The sequence below is a fragment of the Sitophilus oryzae genome, unplaced genomic scaffold, assembly GCF_002938485.1.
Source record: "Sitophilus oryzae breed Bouriz unplaced genomic scaffold, Soryzae_2.0 scaffold_1620_pilon_pilon, whole genome shotgun sequence".
NCBI lineage: Eukaryota > Metazoa > Arthropoda > Insecta > Coleoptera > Curculionidae > Sitophilus > Sitophilus oryzae.
Genome location: NW_022146304.1, coordinates 2717738 through 2744916, shown reverse-complemented (window position 1 = coordinate 2744916; position 27179 = coordinate 2717738). Strand labels below are relative to the sequence as shown.

The following is a 27179-nucleotide window of genomic DNA, read 5'->3' as shown; positions in this document are numbered from 1 at the left end:
TTCTAGCATCAAAATTGCTTACTACTGTTTGGTAACTATTGGTAACTCAAAAGATCTACATCATTCAATATATCGATATTTGATAAAAAAAAGTGAAAGTTTGATATCTGCAGAAGAAAACCACGAAATATTTTAACGAATAATATACGTGTAGTATAAAAGTAACTAACATAATTTGGTTTTGGAACAGAATGTATAAGCACTTGTAAATATTTTGTTTTCGTATGACCTCTGCCTTGCTAAGCAGAAAATGACCTTTAGTTGTTAAAAATGTATCGAAATACATACAAAGAATATATAACCAAAAAATAATTGATACATTTTTATATCTATTGAAATGCCTACTATTAATTCATCAGTACACATTTTTTGGCTTATTTCTAACAAAACGGTTTTGTCCCGCTAGAATTACCGTCCGCCGCACTGTGCGCAAGGTGGAAATATGCTATAACCACAGACTTAACTATGGCCACCGTCTAAAAATATTCTAATTAAAAATTTTTAGACGGTGCATTGGCTATAACTACCAATAACTCTTCTGGGGGTGTGGTGCTAGCTCTGTAAGTTAGGTGCTAGATAGTGCTAGGTGGGTGCAATACAGTGCTAAAGTTTTAATGGAAATAAAAATAAAGCGAAATAATAAATACACTATAACTCTTTTGGGGGTGTGGTTATAGCTCTGCAAATTGGGTGCTAGGTAGTGCTAGGTGGGTGCAATAGAGTGCTAAAGTTTTAAGGCAAATATTCAACCGGGGGGGCTAGCATTACATTAGCCCCTCCCGGTAAAATGTCCTGTAATTCGCTAGGGGTTGTGGTGCTAGCTCTGTAAGTTGGGTGCTAGGTAGTGCTAGGTGGGTGCAATACAGTGCTAAAATATTAAAGAGTTTGGAGAACCGGGGGAGGGGGGGGGCTACGTAACGGACCCCCGTACTCTGCCTGGAATTCACATGTAAAAGAGCACGGCAGAGAAAACCACGATCACTAGGCTAGGTATCACGTGCTAGGTAGTGCTAGGTGGGTGCAATACAGTGCTAAAATATTAAAAGAGTTTGAAAACCGGGGGGCTAATGTAAGGGACCCACATTTTGGCCCACTAAATTGCCATCCGCCCACTGTGCTGGAGTGGCTATAACTCTTCTGGGGTGTAGTGCTAGCTCTGTAAATTGGGTGCTAGGTAATTGCTAGGTGGGTGCAATAAGTGCTAAAGTTTTTTAAAGGAAAGATTCAACCGGGGTGGGGCTAGCGTTACGTGGCCTCAGTAAAATGCCCTGTAACTCCTTTAGGGGTTGTGGTGCTAGCTCTGTAAAGTTGGGTTAACAGGTAGTGCTAGGTGGGTGCAATACAGTGCTAAAATGGCCAAAAGTTTGGAGAACCGGGGGGCTACTACCATAACGGACTCACGTTTTGGCCCACTAAATTGCCCATCCGCCCCACTGTGCGCCAGCTGAAAATATGCTATAACTCTTCTGGGGTAGTGCTAGCTCTGTAAATTGGGTACTAGGTAGTGCTAGGTGGGTGCAATAGAGTGCTAAAGTTTTAGGGAAAAAATTCAACAGGGGGCTAGCATTAGCCCCCAGTAAAATGTCCTGTAATTCACTAGGGGTTGTGGTGCTAGCTCTGTAAGTTGAGTGCTAGGTAGTGCTAGGTGGGTGCAATAGAGTGCTAAAGTTTTAAAGGGAAATATATCAACTCGGGGGAGCTGGCGTGCATTAGCCCCCGGTAAAATGTCTGTAATTCACTAGGGGTTGTGGTGCTAGCTCTGTAAGTTGGGTGCTAGGTAGTGCTAGGTGGGTGCAATACAGTGCTAAAATATTAAAGTTTGGAGAGACCGGGAGGGGGCTACATGTGGACCCCATGCTCTGCCACAAATTCACATGTAAAAAGGCACGGCAGAAAACCACGATCCACTATTCCAGAGAATCTAACTATGGTGTCCTAAACTTTATTAAAAGAGAAATAATAATAATATAGAGACTCTCCTCATACCTAGGTTTATACTATAATACATTCAAAAACATGCCACATGTATATCATTCAAAACTGAAGAATTTTTTGTTAGTTTAACGGCTCCCCACCCGTAGGTACGAAGGCCCTTGTTGCGGACTCGACGCTAAAGATGAAGGTTTGGTGCCAATATCTAGAAATTATATATATATATATATATATATATATATATATAACTATATATATATATATATATATATATATATATATGCTATATATATATATATATATATATATATATATATATATATATATATATATATATATATATATATATATATATATATATATATGTATATATATATATATATAACAACAACATATATATATATATATATTAGACTCTTTATAAATTATTCTATAAATTATTCTATTTATTGTTTTTGTTATTCGCCCATGCACGGTCGAAAATTGTTAGCACACTCAACAAGGCCCTTATTCTCACGAACCATAAACATCGGCACGATGGAACAGTAAACGTTTTTATGTAGATTACTTTTAAACTGAAATTATTTACAGCATAAATAGATTCCATTAAATGCATACACATGTTATATTTATATATTCTCAGATGAAATAAATAAGGAAAAACTTAAATATAATACAGAATATTACAAGAGGAAAATTAAATATATGCTCTAGTTAACATTAGTTAAATAACGAGAAAACATTTTTAACTTTAATATCACTTAATCACAAAATCAACTTTAACAACCAAAAATCTCGACGAATGTCGTTCGAATTATTAATAACAAAAAAGCTCTTATTTAACATACATTATGTCTGTTCGTCGCCTGACTTCCCTCTCCCTAGTTTGCGAATAATATTTTAAAAATCAATAATTTTATTTATCTATATAGAGTGTGTTAAAACTGAATATTTTGAATTTAAAGAAATATGTCTATTTTTAAATAGGGGGCTCATTTCAATATGATGATTTCCGTGCCCTGCGTCCTGCTACAACTACGCCACTGGGGAGGAGATGACCCACGTTTTTCGCTGCTGTCGGCTGGCGGGGATACAGTCTCGATAAAAAGATTAAATAAATTGGACCGGTTTGTTGTTACGTTTTTGAAATGTTTTCGAATAGAGATATTGTCCTCTATTGAAACAGTTTTTTTAATGTTGTGCTTTTGTCCGATTATTTGGCAATCTTCGCATGAAAAGGCTAATGCGACTTTGTCATGGTCTACGAGAACACAATAAAACGTACGTGTATTATCTAAGCTGTCAATTGTATAAAGTGAAAACATTTTTTTAATATACAGGAGTCCGGCGTTTAACGCTGGACGTTTCATGAAAAGACCGCGTAAGTCGGAACCGCGTATACTGAAACAATATTTTAATTACATAAACTATACAGGGCAAGTCTTAAATAACTCCTAATATTTTATTTATTTTTCTATATTCTAGGGGTATTTAGAGCCCAAAACACGTCTATGAGGTTTTTTACGTACTGACCAACTACATACATATAAGTGATACCAATTAAACTTTTAGTTACGTAATCGAGAGCGCGATTTTTAAATTCATAGTTGCCAACCATGGACATATTCGGCACCAGGCTGACTAACTGGAATTTAAATTTCCCGCTGGGGATTCAGGTGGTAGCTCTGCTGTAAAAAATGTCCAGTTGCCACATTTATTTATTTGTTTCCGGACATTGTCATTCGATTTGGCACTTTAGTTTTGTATTGCGAGTTTTTGGTTTAAATGAATTGTGTTGTGACACTTTAAGTTTCAAAATGTTTACTAGCAGACCTTGCAGTCGAACATTGTTCTTTTTAGAACCTCTTTTAGCGCGAGGTGTATAGGAAAGCTTAATAACGGTTGCAAAAAACTCTTCGCATCTTTATTAGAATATTTTTAAGGAGAAAGCAGTAGCAATGGCCTTTTAGGTTCCTTAAATGCTGTTAAGGAGGTGAGTTTTGTTGATGTAAATAATAACTGTTTAGATTTACCATTAATTTATATTTGTTTCCTAAAATATTTCGATTAAAAGAATATATGTGACCCTTCCCTATATACTTCTTCTTCTTACAGTGCCATACTCTATATAGAGCGTCGGCTACCTCTTGTGATGTGTGTCATCAGTGTTTCACAAGTACACGGGACCTACAGTTTATTGCCGAATCCGAACGGCATATTTGAGAGGCTGTACAAGGCAAATATACTTAAAGTGGTTTGCCATTGCCTTCCTTGAGGTGGCGGCACGTTGGTCGCTCTATTTAGATAAATAAATATGTTTATTTAAATAAATAAAGCGACCGTACTGGCTGGGGATCGAACCCAGTACCTTCCGCTCCACAGATCGACACACTAACGCTGGAGCTACGGCCGGCCACAATTACAACACTTAATATGTACTTAATATCGAAATAAGTGAGTAGAATAGTGTAGCATTTTTATTTTCCAAATGCTACTTTGTTTTATTATAGACGGTATTTTATTATTGTATCGATATTCTTTTTACATTTCTACAACGCTTAAATTTCGGAACGCTCTCTATCAAAAATATTGGATCGTACCCTGGTGTATCCAGGGGGTGACAGTGAAATAGGAAAATTGGAAACAGGCATTAGTGTCATTCCTGTCATTCTCCTCACGACAAGTATGGCCGCCTAGACAAGGACAGCATTGTTTTTGTCTAACTTCACAGTTTAGAATTGACAGATTTCAGTTTCAGAGACAACTTCAGATTTGTTCTAGAACAAATTCCAAATATTCGACGCCATTTTAATTCATTCCGTTTAGTTTCGTTTTGGAAGTTCAATTTAATATTTCGGTTGAAATTTATAAATATAAAGGTAATAAAGTATATAAAATATATATTACGTGAAGAATCCTGGAGAAAATGACGTTTTTGCAGTAGTAGGTATGTCCCATGTACATGAAAAATAGGTAGTAAATAAACACTGTTTTTACATTTTTTAGATGCAAGAAAATTGTGTTATAATCTCTTTGATCGGCGATTTTTTTGAAAATGGAAACAATTTACAGCAAGGTAAGATCATTTTTAACTATAGCCAACATTAGTTATCTCCAATATGTGCGATTTATTGTCAATAATGCAATAAATCGGACTGCTAATCTCTTATGTTATCCGACTAAAAGTCTCTTTTTGCATCTTTTTGATTTATAAGCCAGGTTCTTTGGGAATAATGGACGCTTTTTTTAAACAGTATATTTATATATTATACCTATTGATATTTTTACATTGTTAATTTTAGTTTAAAAAAATTGTTTTTCTCTTTTCAGGTTTTTGTATAAGGCTCCCGTTTTCATGTTCCTGTGTCCGTTTTCTGTCCTTGAGTTTGCGAATGCGTGTGTTTATTTACAAATTACTGTAAGTCATGCTTATACCTTAACTAATTTACGTTAAAAGTGCATATAATTAACTAATTGGTATTGTAACAATACAATCCTCTATATTTTTATATTTATTTAGTCACGTTGTTCCATATTTCAAATAAATATATGTGAATAAATTATTTTTTGGTTTTATTTATGAAAAGAAAAAATACAAAATACATTTGAACTGAAAGAAGGCCCGCCATTGAATAACCGGAAACGGAAATGAAAATTAAGCCATCATGTCCTTATCATGTCAACCTGTCAATTGGAAGTTAGTTCTCCAGACGACAATGAAGGCTTTATTGTATCGATATTCTTTTTACATTTCTACAACGCTTAAATTTCGGAACGCTCTCTATCGAAAATACTGGATCGTACCCTGGTGTATCGACAAGACGGGAAACGTCAAAATCGTCACCTCGGATTTGGCCGTTGTCGAGGTCACTGTGCCATTTTGAGAATTAAATTTATTCGGCTGGTATTTTTCACAATATGGGAAAAATATTGTGATTTTGTTATCCTATAGATGGTTGAAGATCCCATATAGCTTTTGATTATTGAGATTTTAGTGGATCTATAGTTTTGGTAAGATTTTCCTTGACATTCCATTCGGTAGAAAAAAAACCTTCACATACCTTTCTTTTAGATTCCAGTTTTTTGATGAGAAGTGTCCAGCCCTTATTTGAGGAGAAATGTTAAATAATTATTGATTGTGTGCCTTCACAATGAGGTAAATTAATACCTTCGTAAATTTTTCGAGTTTTTTATAATGTAAGGTTAACTAATACCATGCATTTCTTTTTAGGTTTTTCTACAGTTTTTCTACAGATTTTTCTACGTATTTTTCTCAGCATTTTTCCACGTATTTTTCTTCAAGTATTTCTAGACATTTTTCTAGACGTTTTTCTGCAAGTTGTTCTGCATATTTTTCTAGAAGTTTATGCCATGTTTTTCCACAAGTTTTTCTTACGTGTTCAGTCACCAAAGTAATCAGTAGCAGCCTGTTCGATTAGATGCACCTGCACCCCTCTGAGGAGAAGTTGGATGCTATGATGTTTTTGTATTATTAAGAAGATCCTTTTTTAGTATAATTTGGTATACAAGGCCAGTATATTTTTTTATAGTAAACTAAACTTTTATTAATTTGATTATAAATAATCATTAGTGTGTTAAGAAATTAACTATTCTTAACATTTTACATTTAACTGGTTAAGTACTTGCCTTCAGCATTACTTTAATCCTTAATTTATAAAATTTAACATTCTGTTACATTTTATATATTTTTTTTAGTAAATAAAATTAGTATTTGCCTTCAGCATTGCTTAAATTTTACTTGTATTTGATTATTAAAATAATCATGTTATATTGATTGATTATTCAGATTTAACATCTATTTATGTTCTACCTTTTATATCATTACGATCTTTGACCTGTAAGGGCAATCTTGGATACAGCTTTTAAACTTTTTCCCTTAACTATATATAAACAAAAAGGTTCATGAATCTTCGTAATAAGTCAATTGAAATTTAGATATTTAATATTCGAATAAAACCAAGACCGTCTCTAAAAGTATTCTTTTTATATTATAATTGTTTGAATAATATCTGAAAAGACATAATTTGATTTTGAACAAGTTTTAAGATAGAGTTTCTTAAATATAATTCTTGTATATTAATGAATATAACTGCTGTGCCGAATAGGTACCGAATATTTCTAACAAGTAATAAATCTTATTTTTTTGGGTATTTGAATTGTTTCATTGGTTGATCCAATTTCTCAAAATATTTAATAGCTATACTAATTTTAGTTTCTATTCAATTAATACACTTGTACAAATTTTCTTATTTCAGTTTGTACTATCCTTTTTAAGTATTAGCATCTTTTTGATTTTGGTATGCAGTGTTTGATTTTGGTATGCAGCTTTGGTATGCAGTGTAAGGTATAGGTGGGTATCATTTTTTAGTCAAGTGCAGAAGCAAAAGCTTGTTCCCACCGCCTCCGATATAAGAGTAGCCGTTCGCAATATTTTGACTTAAATTTTCAATAAAAGGAAAGTTTGTGTCACAATAGTATATTATTTTTTCACAGACAGGAATAAACCTTTCCTTTGAGATTTGAATACTATTTTTTTTTCGTTCATCTTTCAAATTTTTTTAATTAAAATAAAAGAACAAAATTAGAACACCATGTCAGATTTACTATTGGGCTATTTATAATAAAGTAAGTACAAACCAACTGTCGTTAGAAAACCTAGTATAGCTTCGATTTTGTAATATATTCCTTGTATTTTTCATATTTTTTAAAACGTTAAAATATGTTTTTTATATTTAGGTATTTATATATTTCTCTGGATGTTCCAAAACAATTTTAACAATATCCTAGGATTATTTAGGCACAGTAGTGGTCAGAAAGTAATGCAGAAATAAAATAATATACAGGGAGATTCATTTAGAAAAAATACCCTCACCCACTTACACTTTTAGGACCTGCATTTGAATGCAATCCCTGGATTAGTTTATCTTAAAAATCAAATTCATTCATCTAACTCGAAAAAATTATTTAAAGATTACAAATATGATACCGCGAAAAATGTAAAGTAGGGAAGAGACAATTTTTTATACGCTCTTCAGCGTACGGTTTCCTGTTTATCAAAGGCGGCCTCGAAAATCTGAAAGGAAGAGTCTCTATGAAATTTTTCATTAAAACTTTTTTCCGGAGCACGCAACGAGATCTCCGAAAATAAAATTTTATTTTTCGAAAATTGCTTTTGGGAAATCCCCAACGCTATAAAAATCATAATAAACCCGGGATTTAATAAGAAGATACGGCAAAAAATTCGTGTATATTAAAATGTTTCGGTATATTTTTTTTGTTACGACCAATGGGTAGGATTTGCTTTAGTAATTTAAAATACACGATAAGTGAAAAACATATCCGGGTATGAGATTGTCGTGCCATTTTAAATAAACAGAGGTATTTAGGACAAAAATTATGTATATTTGCATCGAATATATACAGGGTGGTCCGAACTGTATTCCGGAAACTTCGCCAACAAATTCTGCAGATAAAAATATGTAAAAAAGTTCGCATAAAAATATAAATGTGTGTCCTAAAATGCTTAGTTTCGGAGATACAGGGTGTAGAAGTTTCATTTTTATTTCGATTTTTTCCAAATAATTTCTGAAGTAACGTCAATATTTGGATGACAATTGGTGTCTGAGAGTTTTTTGACACAAGAAATTTGATTTTGATGTCAATATGACTCCTCTTTGTAGGGGGCGCCAGCTACATGTATTTTAACTGTTTACTTTTCGTCCGTACCTGTATAAAACTACTGAGTGAAAAAATATACATTTCCGTGATTTTTTACCTAAAAACTATCTCTTGGTAAATATTATTATGAGCAACGGTTCTCAAGATATTTAGAATGATAGTAAGTTAACTCTTCAAACCAGTTAAAAATATTTAGGTGGCGCCCTCTACAAGTAGGAGTCATAATGACCTAAAAATCAAATTTCTCATGACAAAAAACTCCCAGACACCAATTTTCATCCAAATTATAAGAAATTATTTGAAAAAAATCGAAATGAAAATGAAACTTCAACACCCTGTATCTCCGAAACTAAGCATTTTATAACATACATTTATACGAACTTTTTTACTTATTTTTATCTGCAGAATATATATTATCAAAACACGCGCTTCTTGCCAAATATTGCCAAAAAGTCTGGGTATTCCACTGAAATAAAAATATAAAAACTAAAAAATTTTTCCTTTTTGTAATACCAGGAGTGTATTACAAAAAAAAAATTAGCGTAGAATTCAAGCCTAATCTAGCTGTCAGTGGTTTTTACTCGTAAAGCAAATTTGCCTAACCGACAAAAAGTGCTTAACATTTAAACAGGTATATCTCCAGGTTAAAAACAGTATTATAACAAAGGTGTATCACAACCCCTTGAATTGAGAAGAACTATATATTTTTTTAAAATTTCTAAATATGAATCAAATGTTACATTATGTAATGCAATTACCTCATTGATAGTATAGACCTAAAGAAATTTTAAATGAAGAGAACATCATTAATCTTAATTAGATATAATTAGATAATTATATCTCTTTTATCTAAAGCTGACTTCGCGCTTTAACGCTGAAGGAAAAGTCTTTTTAATACTTATAATTTTTGTAAGGCGGAATAAGGTTCTTTGAAAATTAAATTTTGACCTTTTCGTTGGTAAATTGACATCTCTAATGGAATATTTTAAATCTTATCTATTTAAAACTATAGAATTTATGTTCTATGTTCCATGTTGTATGAATCTATGTTTTGTATATCTATAGAACTGTTCAATATCTTTTATTCTTTAATTTATTTAGTAGGTACATGTTTTTCGTCTTTAGTTTTATTAAGTTTTATTTTTATATCATTATTTTGTTCTAGTTAATTCTTAGTCATAAATAATATAATCAAATAAATTGCTATTATTAAAGCAAATTAAAAATAATCATATAGAAAGTTTGAAGCTTTTTGGTTTTACCTTATTAAGTAATTGTTATCAGGTAATAATTGTTAATTTTGAAGTTTAACTTGGATATAATGTCATTTTAACTAGGTTTTCTCGAATAGTTGCATTTAGATATTTGAAATAGCTTTTTTTCTTTGTTCTTTGTGTTTTTTTACTTCCGACAAAGGAAAGAGATATACTTTCCGAAACGTTAAGCATTTTTTTGTCCTTTAGGCAAATTTGTTGTTGTGGTAAACCACTGCTGACAATTTGTCTCCGTTAGATTCACGCAGCAGTGTTTACAAAAAATAACTATTTTATTTTGTAGATTTTCTTACAGTGGTAAAATACCCATAGGATTTTTTTTGGAGAGACGAATCTGCCACAGAGGTATAGACATTCTTTTAAATAGCTAGTTTTAAAGTTAACTTATAACTAGCAATTTGTTTGATTAAATATTAGTCACTGGAATTTCCAAACTTTAAGCTTCATTCAGAACCTCGAAATTAGTGAAATAAATTAATGATTTCAATTATACTTTATACTCAAGATTTTAGGGTCTAAAACAAATACAATAACATGTAAAAAATACAATTAAAATTAATAGAATATCCTAGCAACAGCTTGTGGTAGTCAGTTCTATCCATAATAAAATCATAATAATTAGCCTATAAAACAATAAACTCTTTATTTTTAATCAAAATTTCTCTTGAGAGAAGCTAATCAAAAGCCAAAATGACATTACTAGCAAATTTTGATTTATAAACCTAACCTAATCAAAAACTATAAAAACAAGCATAATATGCTTTTAGATATTAAAAATGAACTTAAATACTGATTTTTAATTATATATCAGAAGGCTCCAAGGTCTAACCAGGTAACATCAAGGCTTATAATACTTAATTTTTATTCCTAACCGAGCGATGACTACACGCAACCCTAATATTCGTAACGATAATTGAAAATATATTATCCCATTAAAGTTTTATGGTTCTGTGGCACGAATTAACACGACACACAAAATTTCAAACAAATAATATATAAACAGGTCGATAAAAACAATACTGCGTTATATAAGATTTTTTTTTAAATCAAACTTAATATAAATAAAAAAATATTTTAAATTAAGGTCTCCTTTTTGCTACTTAGGATAATCTGGCGTGAATGAGCAGTGTGTGTTAGTAGTGTCAATAGATTTTACACTTTTGCCATTGAACAACAGAGTGTCCAGACGGTCATCCGTCCATTCACTCGCTTCGTCTAACGTCGCTTAACTTCGGTGATCTAGCGGGAACCAATATTGTGAAGTAGCTGGGCGGTTTGCCACATAAAAATAAAATTGAAATTGACAAAATGAAACAATATTAAAAAGTGTTTCGAGTTATATTTATAAGTTACTAAAAAATAAAAGCTTCTTAAAAAGAAAATGAAAATTGCCAATAATTTTAAGCTAACCGTTCACTTTCTATAGCTTTTCAATCTGAAAACATTTTCCAAAGGATCTTATTGTTGTGCCTTTTTCGAACCTAATGGATATAAATGGGCACACGTGCGTGTACAAGTCTTCTTTATTCCATTCGTCGACTTTAGGTACTTCAATTCAGCCCTTTGTGTGTTTTATTTATATTATACCCCAATTTAATTTCATCGGTATCACAATCACTTAACGATATTAACTTTTCAACCGAATAATTTTTGATAGAATAACTTTTATATTCTATATTTTTAAATATAAGAAAAAAGAACACAAAAATATAATTTAAAATTTTATTTAAATTAATTTGGTAATTACATTTTTATTCTACTTATAGAGTGAGATATAAATAACGTTTAATAGGCATTAAATGGCTTAAGGTACATTCAGGCTGAGAGCGTCGAGCGTCGCGTCGCGTTTGCGTCGTATCCGCCCATCAAAACGTCGCAACGTCAAACGCGACGCTGGCGCTGTCTGCCTGAACGGTTTAATTTAAGTTAAGTGAATTGATTCCATTTCGACACGCGGACGCGACGCAAACACGACGCGACGCTCGACGCTCTCAGCCTGAATGTACCTTACACTATTTCGCTAACAAGAAAAAAAAAGTCAGTGGTGTACATGCTTTTTTAGGCAAATATACCAGTGATAACCCATATGCACGTCCCTGGTGAATGTGTCAACACTTTTTTAGTATTAAAATATGTCGCATTTATAGTAACTTTTACACTCAAAATTTCATTTGAATTGTTAAAAGTAGGTTGGAAGAAAATTATAATAAATCGAAAAAATATTAAGATTTTAATACCCTGTAACTACGAAACAAAGCACAATCGGACATATGTTGACATGAAAAATAAATCTTATTTTTACGTGAGAAATCTCCCCACGAGAGATGCCACATGTTTTTTGAAACACCCAGTATATTTTTTATATTTAAAATATATTATAACGCATAAAGAATATAAAAATGCTCTTAAAATTAGTATTTTAATTAAAATATATACCAAAAAATAACGCCTTCACAGCAAAACACATGATTCCTCAGTATGATCTAGGTCTCACCAAATTTTTATGTAAATTAACTACTAATTACTGGTAATTAGTAAAATGACGATCATAGATTGTCCTAGATAGGTTAAGCGAAATCTTAAAATTTTAATCTTAAAAAATACTTAAATCAGCATAATTTGTTTTTACATGATACACAAAAAGTATTAAAGTTTTCTATAAAATAGGGTCATTAGTAGTTTAAATATATTTTTATAGTTTATGGTGAGTAGGTTCTACTATGTTATTTGTCGTTTTGTTTTTTAAAGAAATGTACAGGGAGTCCCTGGCACAACAATAATACAGAACATACACAGAGAACATAACATATACAGAGAAGATTTTTAGCATATTTATGTTTAATAATGTATATTGTTTCATAATGTCCGAGGAAGCCGTTCAGTAAGAAAGATATTCTAAGAAATTTTAAGGAAGATATACAGGGTGGTCCGAACTGTATTCCGGAAACTTCGGCAGAATATTCTGTAGATAAAAATAACTTAAAAAGTTCGTATAAATATATGTTTTCAGATGCTTAGTTTCGGAGATACAGGGTATAGAAGTTTCATTTTTATTTCGATTTTTTCAGGTACGGACAAAAAGTTATTACTCTTTACATTTAAAAATATGTAGGTAGCGCTCCCTACAGGTAGGAGTCATATTGACATAAAAATCAAATTTCTCATGTTAAAAAACTTCCAGATACCAATTTTCATGCAAATATTGACGTTACTTCGTATATACGAAGCAAAATACATACTTATAAACGGTAGTCACAACTGCAATGTGTAAACATAGTTTAAACGTAATACACAAGCAATGTGTATCCTACGGCACACTGTGTATCCCTTACTTTGTGTATACGTACATACTATATTGTGGCTACATTGTGAGGCGGACGTTTAACCTTTGTGCATACGTGTTGAACTTCAATGTGTAAACATAGCATATTTACATCGGGGGAATTGTGTCACCCTGTGTCTACATCTAATAATGTAAACACATCGTAAATGTGATTTGATGTGCTGTATGGGGTGTGTCTACCAGCTACCCGAGAGAAAGGGTTCGATCCTCAGCAGGTATGACAGATTTATTTACATAAAAAATATATTCTCATCATTAAAATTAAAAGTAATATATGTTGATAAAACATATTTCATTTGTTGTGTAAACATTTTGATGTTATAACTATACAATAGAGAGAAAATATTTATTATATTAAATTATAAAAACACACGCTCTTAATTTCGAAACGTATATGACACTGAAACAATATTTTTTGATAATAAAAGCTAGAAAGGCGCAACCCGAAAAACATTTTATTTTCATTCAATTTGCTGTTGCTGGAAAAATAGAAACGCAGAATATACTATTAATTTTCATTGTTATTGTTGGCTAATGGCGGTTTGGGAAATAGAATTTTTAATGACGCGCCCACATGCCGTTTTTTGCCGCTCTATATGTGGCTAGATTTAACGTGAAAATTTAATATTTAATATTTTTTTCTTTAAAAAGGGTGCTGTTATTATTCTGTTATAATGTTTACATATGATATAATAAAATTTCTAACCCATATTTTGATTAACTTTTTCGCTAACAACTCTGATGTTAATTATAATTAGGAAAACAAGATGAGGGCCACAAAATACGTAATAATATTACCTTCATATTGAATATTGCTGCATTTTAATAGAAATAAAGTGAAAAAATATATAACATCATATAAGAATAAAATAGATAAAAAACTAACACATTTTCTATAAATTGACCATTATCAAGAACTATGTATACCTATTATATACAAATAATTTTATTAGTTAAAATTATATTTTCCGGTGATTTTGATATGTATATGATATTTTGTTTAAGTTTACAGCTTTTTGGTTTACTACTTTTTGGTATTACAAGGTTCTTTCTTTTAGTAAGAAGTAAGGTCAATATTTTGATGAAAATTGGTGTCCGGGAGATTTTTGACATGAGAAATTTGATTTTGATGTCCATCTAACTCCTACTTGTAGAGGGCGCCACCTACATATTTTTAACTGGTTTGAAAAGCAATAACTTTTAGTCTGTACATGTATAATAAAACTACTGAGTAAAAAAAATATACATTTACGAATTTTTTTTTACGTAAAAAAGGTCTCTTGTTAAAAATCTCTACGAGTATTGGTTCTCAGAACACATGGAATCAAAATTATCAATATCTGTCATCATTAACATAAATTAAACATGTTGACTAAATAGGTAGCTGTTAGACTGAAATCATAAATTTATAATGTTTTTGTGTCAATAGTTCAACAGAAATTGTTTTATCATCATATTTTCGAAGAAAAATTTATGATTAATTTAAAAAAATAAAAATTTCACAAATTTATCATTTTAGTCAAATAACTATCTATTCAACACGCTTATTTTTTATCAATAATGACATGTATTGACTATTTCCATTCTAAATATCTTGAGAACGGTTGCTCGTAGCGATTTTTACCAAGACACATTTTTTACGTAAAAATCACGGAAATGTATATTTTTTCATTCAGTAGTTTTATACAGGTACGGACGAAAAGTTATCACTTTTCAAAACAATTAAAACACATGTAGGTGGCGCCCCCTACAAGTAGGAGTCATATTGACCTCAAAATCAAATTTCTCATGTCAAAAAAATCCCAGACGCTAATTTTCATCGAAATATTGAAGTTATTTCAGAAATTATTTGGAAAAAATCGAAATAAAAATAAAATTTCTACACCCGGCATCTCCGAAACAAAGTGTTTTAGAGCATACATTTATAAGAACTTTTTTACTTATTTTTATCTGCAGAATATGATACCGAAGTTTCCGGAATACAGTTCGGACCACCCTGTATAATATATAAGAGCCTTGATATAAGTACATAGGTACTAAAATAATTAAAAATCCAAGCAAAAACAAAAATAAATATTTGTTATTGCAGAATGCTACCGGCCTGGAAAAGACATAAAAGACATTAGGTGATCAAATCTATTTTCCAAGTCTCCTTGACCAATTTAGTGCTTTTAACGTAGCCAGGCACTATACTAGATTGAAATTTAAAATACAACTTTTTTTAATTGAAAATGTTATAAGTTGACATATATGATGTCCTTATATTGAGAATGTCATTTTTTATGAAATAAGATAAAAAATACCGAGGATACCATTTAAAAATCTAAATATATAGTAATTTCCCGTAAAACAGGAAGTGATTGAAACAAATTGAATACGTCAATCAATCCTGATTTATGTCATTAGAGTTATAGGTATAAGCCACTTTTCAAAAGCACTAAAGAATTAAAATTTGATACGGTGTTATTCTCTGCTATTTCAAATAGTATAAATAACTTGTATTTTATAGCATAAATCAATACAGCTTTTACCCAATTTTTTAGGGGATAGGTATTTAGCTGACACGTTGGTACAAAATGGAGAAAGAGTTAATTCAGTTGCAAAATATTTTTTCTTTCTTTGCCTTCTTTCATATAATTTTATATGCTACTCTAAAATCATATGTTGACAGCTTGTCGTTGGTACGTTGGCATTTGCCTGGGTTTGCAATGTTACCTGTTCAGTTTTAATTTAAAAATAGATGTAGTTTTTCATAAACTAGTTAAAATCGGATTGTTCGAAATTATTCAAATTTGATACGTGTATTTACCATAAGCTTTAAAACTATTTAAGACTTTGCTATAAAATCAATAGGAAGGCCAACATTTGGATAGTTCAAAATTTGCATGGGATTTCCTAATTTTTTCTAACGAATATCTACCACACGGCATAGAAATATACATGATCTATTGTAGTTTTCTAAAAACATTGTTGTTTAAAAAAAGGAATTATATAAAATAACAAAGCGTAATGATCGCCAATTATAACCAGACTGGAAACGATATACGCGGTTGGCATTACAACCCGATACATCATAAAATTACCGGAAAATAATTCCGCAGCAGAAAACTTTTAATTAATTTCGGCTCTCAGGTGGAAAATCTGCATTTGATGCCGAAAAGTCGTGCAGGGTAATTTATTCGGTTAGGGGAGTAGAGTAGAATATAATGGCATTATATTTTGTTGTAGAGACTTCGTTTTGTAATTGCCGCTCTTGCTTACAACGGGAGAATATTTAGTTGCTGTATAGACAACGTACCGCGTCAACAAAAATAATTTATCATTGCATTTATATGCATTATAGCATTATCAATTTGAATTTATTTTATCAGTTCTTTTATATATGTTACAGTAAAAGTTGGAAATCAGAGATTGTTAACCATTACTAGTAAAAGCTCACATTCACTGATTTGCTAAGACTAGTGCAGTAAAAGTTCAACAGCTATTTTTAAAACAAACTTTTACTAGTGAATGCTAGCATTCCCTGGACGATAGCAGTGAGTTTGAAAGGTTCAGTTAGCGCGGTTGTCATATGTAAAATATATGGCTAAATAAAGATAAGTTAAATAATAGGCAATATAAGAATAATATTAAATTGGGCTAAACGTTGGCAACGTTGACAGACATCTGGCATAAATTCGCTTTGTTTTTTGTGGTTCTGTATAACTGTTTTCTTAACGTTGTAAAAAGTGCTGTGGTATGTTCCCTGTGTAAGAAATTTTCTGTGAAAAATTAAAATAAACTAGGTACTCGCAAGAATGCAAGAGTGCTTGGTTTTCATTTTTATAATATAATGAAGTCATAGCAAAAGTTAAGCGTGCAAGAGAAAGATATTAATGAGCCTAATGACTATGAACTTATTAAACGTTTTGATATGCTTTTGAAATAGCGGGTTTGAAAAAACGAAGAACTCCTTTTAAAGAAAATTCGGGCATACCTTTATTTTGTCCACGATGAAGATCTTTATTAAAAAAAACCTTGTACCAATAAGTAATCTTCTGTTTATGAATGTTTTTTTTAAATGGTTTTGTACGCTCTAAAATGTTTACTGTTTTCCCGTTTAATATTTAGAAGGTTATGTCGTTATTTTCTATAATTTTTAATAAAGATACTAAAGAAGTAAATTGTAGTTTTAAGATATGTGGATCAGCTTGAATATTGAGGTGATCCAATATTCTTAAAAGTTTTATTTGTTCAAACTTTCACCAACACTCTTCCTCTCCACACTCATCCTGTGCAATAAAATAACTTTTAATGGCAACCTTTAGTAAATGTTACTTTCACTATAGTAAATATTAGAAATTACTAGGAAAAGTCGACAAATCTCTTTAAAATACCACATTTACTGGTCCAATCTGCTTCACCCCCATTTCTAAGCCTGGATCGCCGACAGACAGTACAGAGATGCGAGACCACCTCACGCTGCTACTGTTTGAAGCAAGATTACATAAAGAACAGCTAAGTGTAGATTTACGTTCTAGTTTTTATGTTTTAGATTTTCTATATTTTCAGTCTTAAACAGTAACGTACATTTTAGTTAATATCGTACGGACTATATTTAGTGGTTAGATTATTAAGAACATTTATGTCGATTCAGTAGTTACAATGTGATTTAGATTTTAGGTTTCATTATATCACGCCTTGTAATAGTATTACTTTCTATAGATATTATTATTGCGCTATATTAACAGATGAATAACGAGACATAGATTCTAGAATCTACAGGTTGTAACATCTTCAATTTAGCATCATATGGAATATATCAAATTAATTAAAGTAATGCTACATTTCATATTTTCTCTTAAACTTTACATGTCCTGTATTTTATCGTAGTTGTTTTCATTGATATTTAGTACAACTCTTACCACCACTTTCTTTGACATATAACCACTACATATTCACTAGAACTCTACAATGTATCAGCAACGAACATCATGAACGAATATAGTCATTAGTTTTAAGTAATATACAATTGTGTTTTCTTTCTCTGTACATGCCTGGCGCCCAATATCTATTTTTTTGTTTATTGTTATTAATTAGTTTTCTTTCCAGTGAAATACCTTATCCACGACTGCTCTCCGATGAAAAGCTGCCGTTCGCAGTGGTGGTTGTTTAAAAAAACGCTACAGAACAAAATGTTAAATAGGAAAGTTATATAGAAGGACATTTTAAAATTGCTGTAGAGTATACAGAGTATTTCAAAAATGTGTTGCGGATATACCATTTATTGATTGATATTTTATTATTTGACCCTACGTACAATTCGGTAACTTTTTTGCATATGATATTACATAAAAGTAATAGATTTTGTAATAATTCAATAATTTGTTCAAAGGAATGTTAAATTTCGGTACGGTAAAAATTATCAGTAACGCAAAATTTGTAAATTTTATCAGAAAAAATGATAATACATACGGTGTACCATCTAAAAAATTTGAGATTATTTAATTTTAAATAGTCGAAATTCGTAAATCAGAGCTAATATCTCGCAGTCGAGCGAGCCTACCAAAAACACGTCCAGACTGTGGCGCGAGCTTTCTTTGATCGGCCGTCGCAAAACCGACAAACGACTGATAGCAACGAGGCTCCGTGAATTCTCTCGCGAGGCTCTCGCGAGGCTCTCGCGAGACCTGTCCACACTTGTCCGCAAATATTTCTAATCTCGCGCTCGTCTCGCTGTCATCTCGTCAGGTCTGCACACACCTTTAAAAAATAAAGCCGCTACAAATGTCTAAACATTATTTGATAATTTTTTTTTGTTTATAAAATAAAAGCTTTAACAATTTAATATTTCGAGCTGTAATACCTCTATCAAATAAAAAAAAAATACCTTTTACAATAAATATACGGTTGCAGATTACCTAATATTTTTCCAATGTAATCTGGATAATAACCCATCCAGGGAGCATTCAATTTCGAAATTGCAATTTTCATTTTTAGAGCCAAAATAAACGTCATTCGGATTCGTTCTTTCGCGACCGAAACGCTCCATTATAATCGCTCAAACAATGGAGTGAAAAAGAAGCCGGAAGGGAACGTCGCGTTTTTACAGGGAGTTCGTTTTTTGTCGGCGAGCGGAGGCGAGAGAAACAAATCATTTCGAGGACAATTATTGTCCGGGGGGTTCCGCCTTATTTAGGTCCGTTTTAATTCAGCAGCGGAAAGTATTTGGCAGTTCTCTATGGAAAATTCGTAGTATATTAGGTGTCCCTTGCTGAGCTTCTGTCAGAAATTTCTACAGGGTGTCGCAATGGATATAGACCTACTACGTATTTTTGAACCAACCAAATCAAATCGTTTCATTGGATACAGTTTACCTTTATACGAAAGTGCTTCGTTTGACCTCTAGAGGGTATCAAACTTTAAAGAAATAAACACATTTTTTAACATTTGACTTTCACAAAAGTCAAGAAAAAGTACGGGGAGGGTGAAAACTACCCCAATCCCTACATAAATGTTAGTATAAATAGTTTCCAACTCTTCCTTAACGGATTGATTGTTGAACGGGGCGGGAATTTCAAGAGCTTTTTCGTTACTAATCGACAGCTTGATAGAATCTGGAGACCTGCCGCTTCTTTTGCGTGTTTTAATGAACACAAATCGAAATAAAAACTTTAAACGGTAAAATCGCAAAACCGCTTCACACGCAAAAACACGAAGAAGCAAAAAAACGCTTTCTGTGTGACCAGCCCACGCCGTTGTGTTAAGTGTGAAAGATCAAAAAAATAATGCTGTTGCTTAGGCTTTTATATTGATAACAATTTAAAGTTGATGTTAATATAAGTAATCTCATAAAGAGGTCGATAGGAAATTCGCTGAAATTCGGGGATTCGCTCTATATTATCTCATTTAAATAATAGTAATGTAGCTTATCACTTTTATAGAGACCATATTGCAAAGCAGTGTTTGCAATGTGTTCAGAATTCTTGTGTTGATTGATTTTCAGCAATACAAATTAAAGGAAATTAACTGGCTTAATATGATAGAGAGGCGATTTTTACATTGTTGTTGGTTGTATCACAATATTGTAATAAATAGAATACCTAGCTACCTTTATGATAGAATAATTTTCAATCGTAACATTCACCACTTAAATATTAGAAATCAGGATCTGATGGTCACTTCCTTATACGCTCACGTATACGTCTAACCCATTGAAGAAAAGTGTTCTATAGAGGATTGCAACAATGTACAACATATCAGAATCTAACCTTACATCGAAATCATTATTTGCATTTATATCTACTGTTAAAAAGCTAATATTAAATGTATTGTTTTCTGAGCCTGAAGTTTATTGTGATGGCTTTGAGTATAATGTATAATTTAATTTACAATCAAACAGTGTGCATGATTATAAGTGTATATTATACTTTTGTGAAATATTTTTAGTTTAATACCATAGTTAAGCGGAAGAGGTCATATTATTTATTATTATTATTATGTCCAAACAAGGCTCACAAGTGTAAAACTTGGAAAAAGTTCGTCATAATAATGCTTTTATTTATTCAATATTCTAATAAACAATATGCATTCCTTCGGAAACTCTCTATTTATTTATCTAGTAATGCTAAAATACTCTATTTTAAAGTCGATTAGAGAAAATAGTATGATTCATTGGCAAGCGATGTAAATATTTGTGATCAGGTAAAATTGTGATGTAAGAGGAGGCTTAGCTTGCCTGCGGCAGGTCAGTAGTTGTTAGGCCGGCAGGCTGTTGTGTTGTGTTTTGTCTTAGAGCTGATATTTGGGGGTTGAGAGTCTTTTAACTATAAACGTTGCAAGTACTGTAAGGCAACGGGTCGTTTGACCAGAAGAAAACCTCTTGTGACGTCTTGCCTTCGAGGTTGGTCTTGAGAGTTTGAGGTCTCCCTTGTCTTATCGATTGACACGATGCGGCGTTGGGGTAGAGAGACTAGTGAGGTACCCCAATTAGCTTATTCGATTGGGATGCGAATCTGTTTAGCGGCAGAATTGCGTCCGGCGGAAGCCCCTATACTATTTCAGGTGACACTAGCTAGTTGTTGAAGATTATTAACCAATAGATCCGAATTATATTTGAATTAGATGGAAGATATGAAATGTGATATATTGAATAAGAATGTCAGTGATGTCAGTGGTTAGGGGGCGGAGTACCCCCGGGTGAGTCTTACTATTTATTTTTACTATCAATTTTATCCAGATCAGTAAATGTTTGTTTTGTTATTTTCATGTACAATGAGAGAGTGCTTGCCAATGACCAACTAAATGGATATTTGAGGTGAATTTGCATTGTGAGACCCGGTTGAGTAAGCCCCAGAAATAAGCGATTTTACACAAGCAAGGCTAGAAATCTAATAGACAATTATTGTTATAACCACTGTAGGATTACAGAAGAAATTCGAAATAAATTACGACTATAAAATAATACGACCACAAAAATGACCCAAAATCTATTCTAGAAATTGAAAGTTTGACGCAATAATATATAAAAATAGTAGGTCTTAGACTCCTTCCATAAGTCTATTCATTTCAAAGAATATAACAACTAATTATTGATCACTTACCTTTGCTGGCACCTGTCGCTTTGTCTCTCAACACGTTGATGGAATGGACCCGTCCGTACGTCTCGAACATCTGCCGCAAGTCGTTCTCGTCCATCGACCTCGGTACTTGGCCCACGAACATTTTGATCGTGTCCGGATCGGGTTGTTCCTGGTCCTGGAGCTTGGCGTTGGTTTGGCTCTCCAAAATATTGTTGTTCGTGTGGCTGTTGTTGTTGTTCGTTTGCGTTGTGTTGTTGTTGTTCATCGCTATTGAGCTGAAACAAAACAAAAATAGATAGTAACATCATCATAGATAAGATCTAATTCAGCGCACATAAAATCTGTATTATTGATATACAGGTTGTTCCTTAAATCATATGCCATCTCTCGAGGGAAGATCGCTCACTTAAAAATAATATTTATTTTTTATATCAACATAGCCACTGCACCGCATACTGAAGTCTCTGAGATTCAGAAGGCGATAGTTAATTTTTTTGTGATGTTTAGACTAAAATTGTTGCATTTCTGTGCTTTTGACTGCACACTTCTTGTTTGCTAACATATTCTCCCAGACACGGTAATATAAAAATTATGAAGATATCAAAGTAGTTCTAAAAAATGTAATAATATACCGGGTGTTCCATTAAAAATAACAAAGATGATACCACTTTTATTATGAAGCGGCAACACTGTAATGTTGAAAATAATTTAGACAGTTGGAGCAGGTGCCTTTATGCAAAAATTCACCGGTTCTCCATAAACGTCTAACGTGCCATAGCAGTGAATCACCCTGTATATGGGATGTATTGCCAAACAATATTATACGGCTCTAGAAGTCTCGTATCATATACAGACCAGATTTTGATGCGAGACCAGACTTTTAGCGCGTTATATAATATTCTTTGGTATTACAGTATATTTTATAGTTAACGTTCAGAATAATAAACCCTTTATCAATACATAATAAGGTACCTAATATCGAACAGAGCCTATACGTACGAAAAGTCAATATGATTTGTTTGGCAAACTCATCGGGAATTGCGATAAAATGCACGGATTAATTAGGTGAAATGCAAACATGATCGATAGGCCGACGAGTCGGCTTACACTAATTAAGATTAATTAGCAAATTAGGGTAGAGTACGATTTTGAATAAAAAGCAATCACGCGCGTCGAAAAGTGCATCGTTCCATTGTAATTTCGAACTCGCAGTAATTGAGTATTAATTTAATGGGGCATTTCACAGCTATTCAGATAGAAAAAGAACAATATTCAGGACACCTGTCTTCTTTGCTTTGTATTGGTATTAGTATATTTAATACTAATACAAGATTACTTTATGCTGTATTTGTTATCTATTAAGAGCTGGTTATCGCTTTAATATATATCCATAGATTGGAAATAAGTGAACAATACTTTTTAATGTTTAAAACATCCTCTACACTATAAATGTTTTACGAAATATTTCCAGAAATATTTCGCGAAGCATTTCTCGAAATACCTTCAGAAGTCGACTCAATGCTTTTCTTATGTTGCGGCTTGTCAAGGCCGCAAAAACTCCGAAATAGATCGAAATAGACCGAGATTAGACACAGTTTCGGCAAAAAAATGTTAACACGTGCTTCTATTCTTCGTACTACTTCGCAAAGCAATCAAGATCAAACTTTATGTGGCTTTACAAAAATACGTAAACATGGAGTATGAATAAATACCATTAGTTTGCAATGGAGTATAATATAATACCAACATATAAAACTGGTATAAAAATCAAAAACAGTGCATTTAAAATACAGTTACCGATGGTAGATTAAATTGGCTATTCCTCTAAGGTTACAAGAGGATGTAGGCTAAGGTCAACACGAATATTTAATTGTAATCATTGTCTAATATTATTAATTACAATATACATTAAAAAAATATATATCCAAAACTTAAAATCGTAAAACTGCAGAATAAGAGTACTAACTGTTCTGGCGATGGCATGGCGGTCCGCCTTTTATAGGTCTTAATTCCCATGGTGTTAGTCTATTTAAAAAAATCCTCTAATTATTTCTCATTTTTGAATGGATTTAGATCAAACCATGTTATTATTATTAACAAAAGTATCTTTTATAGTTTTTTCTTAAAACAATAAGAGAACATAGCTTTTTAAAAATGTCCGTCGACTAAATACGTTTATTGAACATCGGGTCAATCAATAATTTTCCGAATCAGCTCGATATATTGATGATGCAGATATATTATTGATATTGATATTACTCATCAAGCAATACTACTGGTATATTAATCAATTAAGGCCGTAAACAAACAAAAAATTTACCCAATTTTATATACTTATATATAAAAATAGCAGGTTTAGTCCTGACTGACTAAGTTAAAACTCAAAATTTAAGTGAGGATGCAGTCAATAATCACCACACAGGCTAATAAAACTACTTTTTCAAATTTGTCAAGCTTTCGCGAATTTTATTCCCATGATCAGGACAATTTTACTGAGTCAATTAGCAAAAACAACATCCTGTGCACAAAAAAGCCTTAAAACTAGCATCATACACCATTGGAATACAAGGAAATTTCCTTTATAAAATATTAAAATATATATCCAATGACATTACATTATTTTTTTTTTAAATTTACTAAGACTAATTTCTACATTGTTGTTTCGAGCTCGATAAAACAGTGACTGTTTAATAATTAAGTTAATGACTGTTTAAATTAGACTTAGTCAATTTAAAAAAAAATGTTTTAAAAAAGTAATGTCGTTGGATATGTATTTTGATATTTTATAAAAGAAATTTACTTGTATTCCAATGGCATATAATGCTAGTTTTAAGACCTTTTTGTGCAGAGGATGTTGTTTTTCCTAATTGAGCCAAGCTGTCATAAAATATATTCTGTCGTTTCTTCTACAGATTGTCAAAATCTGCTTCGTCCGTCAATCTCATCAGCATTAGATGCCTATTAAGCTTACAATGCCCCGTGACTCACTACACATTTGACAATATTTCCGTCTTTGCTGATCAGGTCTCAAGTAAATTTTGGCGAATGTTCTACTACGAACTTTTTCGCTTGTCTGTATCCTGGTAAATTTCCCCATTACTCGGAAAATTTGTTGATTACTCACTGTTTTGTAGATATTCTTGTGATTACTTTTGCAACGCCGCAAAAGGCTTTCGGTCTACGAATGGCAATGATGAGCCTTGTTTATATAATATGATGATAGTACATAAATATGCATGATCCTGCAAAAGTGCATCGGGCACTAAACTATATAGATATAAAAACTAAAAGATATACGAAAAAATTTTAAGATTTTAGCACCCTGTAACTACGAAACAAAGCAGAATCGGACCTATATTGATATGAAAAATAAATCTTATTTTTATGCGAGATACCTCCCCACGAGAGATGGTACATGTTTTCTGAAACACCCTGTATAATTACTTACAAGGTATTATTTTAAACCTTTATACCGGGTGCGTCTCAAAAGTGGCTCACCCCTATAATTTTTTTATTTTTTTCAGATAAAACAACGAGATTTGGTATGTTAGTACATGACATAAAATAATTGGGATTGATCGACGTCTTCAATTGTTTTCGGTCACTTCCGGTTTCACCGGAAATGACAACAACTTTTGATTTTTAAATGGCACCCTCGGTATTTTTTTACTTTATTCGATAGAAAATGACATTCTGAATCGAATGACATATCATATGTCAATTTTTGACATAGTCACTGAAAAACAAATTCTATTTTAAATTTCAATCTAGAGTACCATGGCTGTGTTAAAAACACTAATTTTTAATCACGGTTGTTTAATCACATTCCAAATGTTGGAAAAATAGATTTGATCGTCTAGTCTCCTTATTCAAAGGATACCACACATTTGGTATTTTGGGTCAAATTGTCGTTATGAACCGCATGTTACAGTTTCAAATAAACCATATGCCAAAATGTCAAAAGTTGACATATGATATGTCATTCGATTCGGAGTCATTTTCTATCGAATAAAGTAAAAAAATACCGAGGGTGTCATTTAAAAATCAAAAGTTGAAGTCATTTCCGGTGAAACCGGAAGTGACCAAAAACAATTGTGAATACGTCAATCAATCCTAATTATTTATGTCATATACCAACATACCAAATCTCGTTTTTTTATCTGAAGAAATAAGAAAGTTATAGGAGTGAGCCACTTCGAGACGCACCCGGTATATTATTTGCAAGGTTTAAAATCGATTAAAAAATTAATTGTGACGTCTAAAAAAAAGAAGTGTTCCATTCAGAGTAAAAATGACTTTTGTACCTCGCCTGTAATGTCAAACGTACAGTCTCGCCAGAAAATGTATCATTTTTGCTCCTTATAAAACAATCTACTATTTTTGTAACAATCTTGCAACAAATAAGTCTACCTAAAGTATTGTTAATTTTTGTAGATAGTTCACATATTTTATTTTTTTACAATATAGTTGATCTAGAATCCATGGACACAAATTTTGCCAGTAGCTCGTTACTTCTACACAAATCTGCTTCCCTAAAAAAATACGTTACTTTTTTCAGAAATGTATGTCTTCTAATATCGGAAGCAAGTAATTAGAATCTATAAAATCAATCATTCAACCACTGACACACTTTTCTAAAGTTGTTTTATTTGATAAACAAGCGTGTTTCATCTTTGATAAGTTCAAAATAACGGTATTTCCAGTCTCTAATATCACTTTATGTTCTATTTTACGATATTACTCAATAAAACGAAAGTACTCCCTGTTTCACAATACGAATTGTTAACGACTTTAATATCAAGCAAGAAATTGTTAATAATTATTCAATGGGACACTTGTTCCGTTCGTTATTACCGTTTATGACGTGTCTTGTTCGTTGTTCTAAACATACTCTCCCTCATGCACACTTCTCTAAAGTATATACTGTATTAAAATTTCATTTTGATCGTAACTTTATACTGGCTGTGTTTGAGTTTACGGCCTCGTATGAAGGTATTTCGGTTAATTGCGACTACGTTTTCTCGAGGAGGTAAACCGGGGAGCATGATGCAGTAAAATTATATTATGACAAGGTTTTCTTTAATTAAGATGCACAGGTTTTCTCGGTTGTTATGATAATATATAAGAAGAACATCAAATAATGTCACTTTTTTTGCTTACTTAAGCAATTTTTGTAGTGTTGTCTATTTTTTTTTTAAATTTTGTAAATTTTCTTCCAGTGTCGGAAACCTTTTTTGAATTCATTTCTTGAAAACAAAGGATGTTTTTTTTCCAGAAATGAATCTGCCACAAAAAATTTAAAATTTTATTATTGCTTATTAAATTATTTTTTTAGTATTGCATAACATATTTGTATCTGATTCGCAGTTT

General features: G+C 31.9%; 1 protein-coding gene across 3 annotated transcripts in view; it reads right to left on the bottom strand.

Moving 5' to 3' along the window:
* Window positions 1-27179, bottom strand: part of LOC115880255 (CUGBP Elav-like family member 1) — an 863877-nt gene that overhangs the window by 417675 nt on the left and 419023 nt on the right. For all 3 annotated transcript variants that reach the window (XM_030897433.1, XM_030897434.1, XM_030897436.1), the window contains one exon: window positions 21831-22084. In XM_030897433.1, the coding sequence (XP_030753293.1) occupies window positions 21831-22084 (254 nt within the window). The remainder of the gene's footprint in view (window positions 1-21830; window positions 22085-27179) is intronic.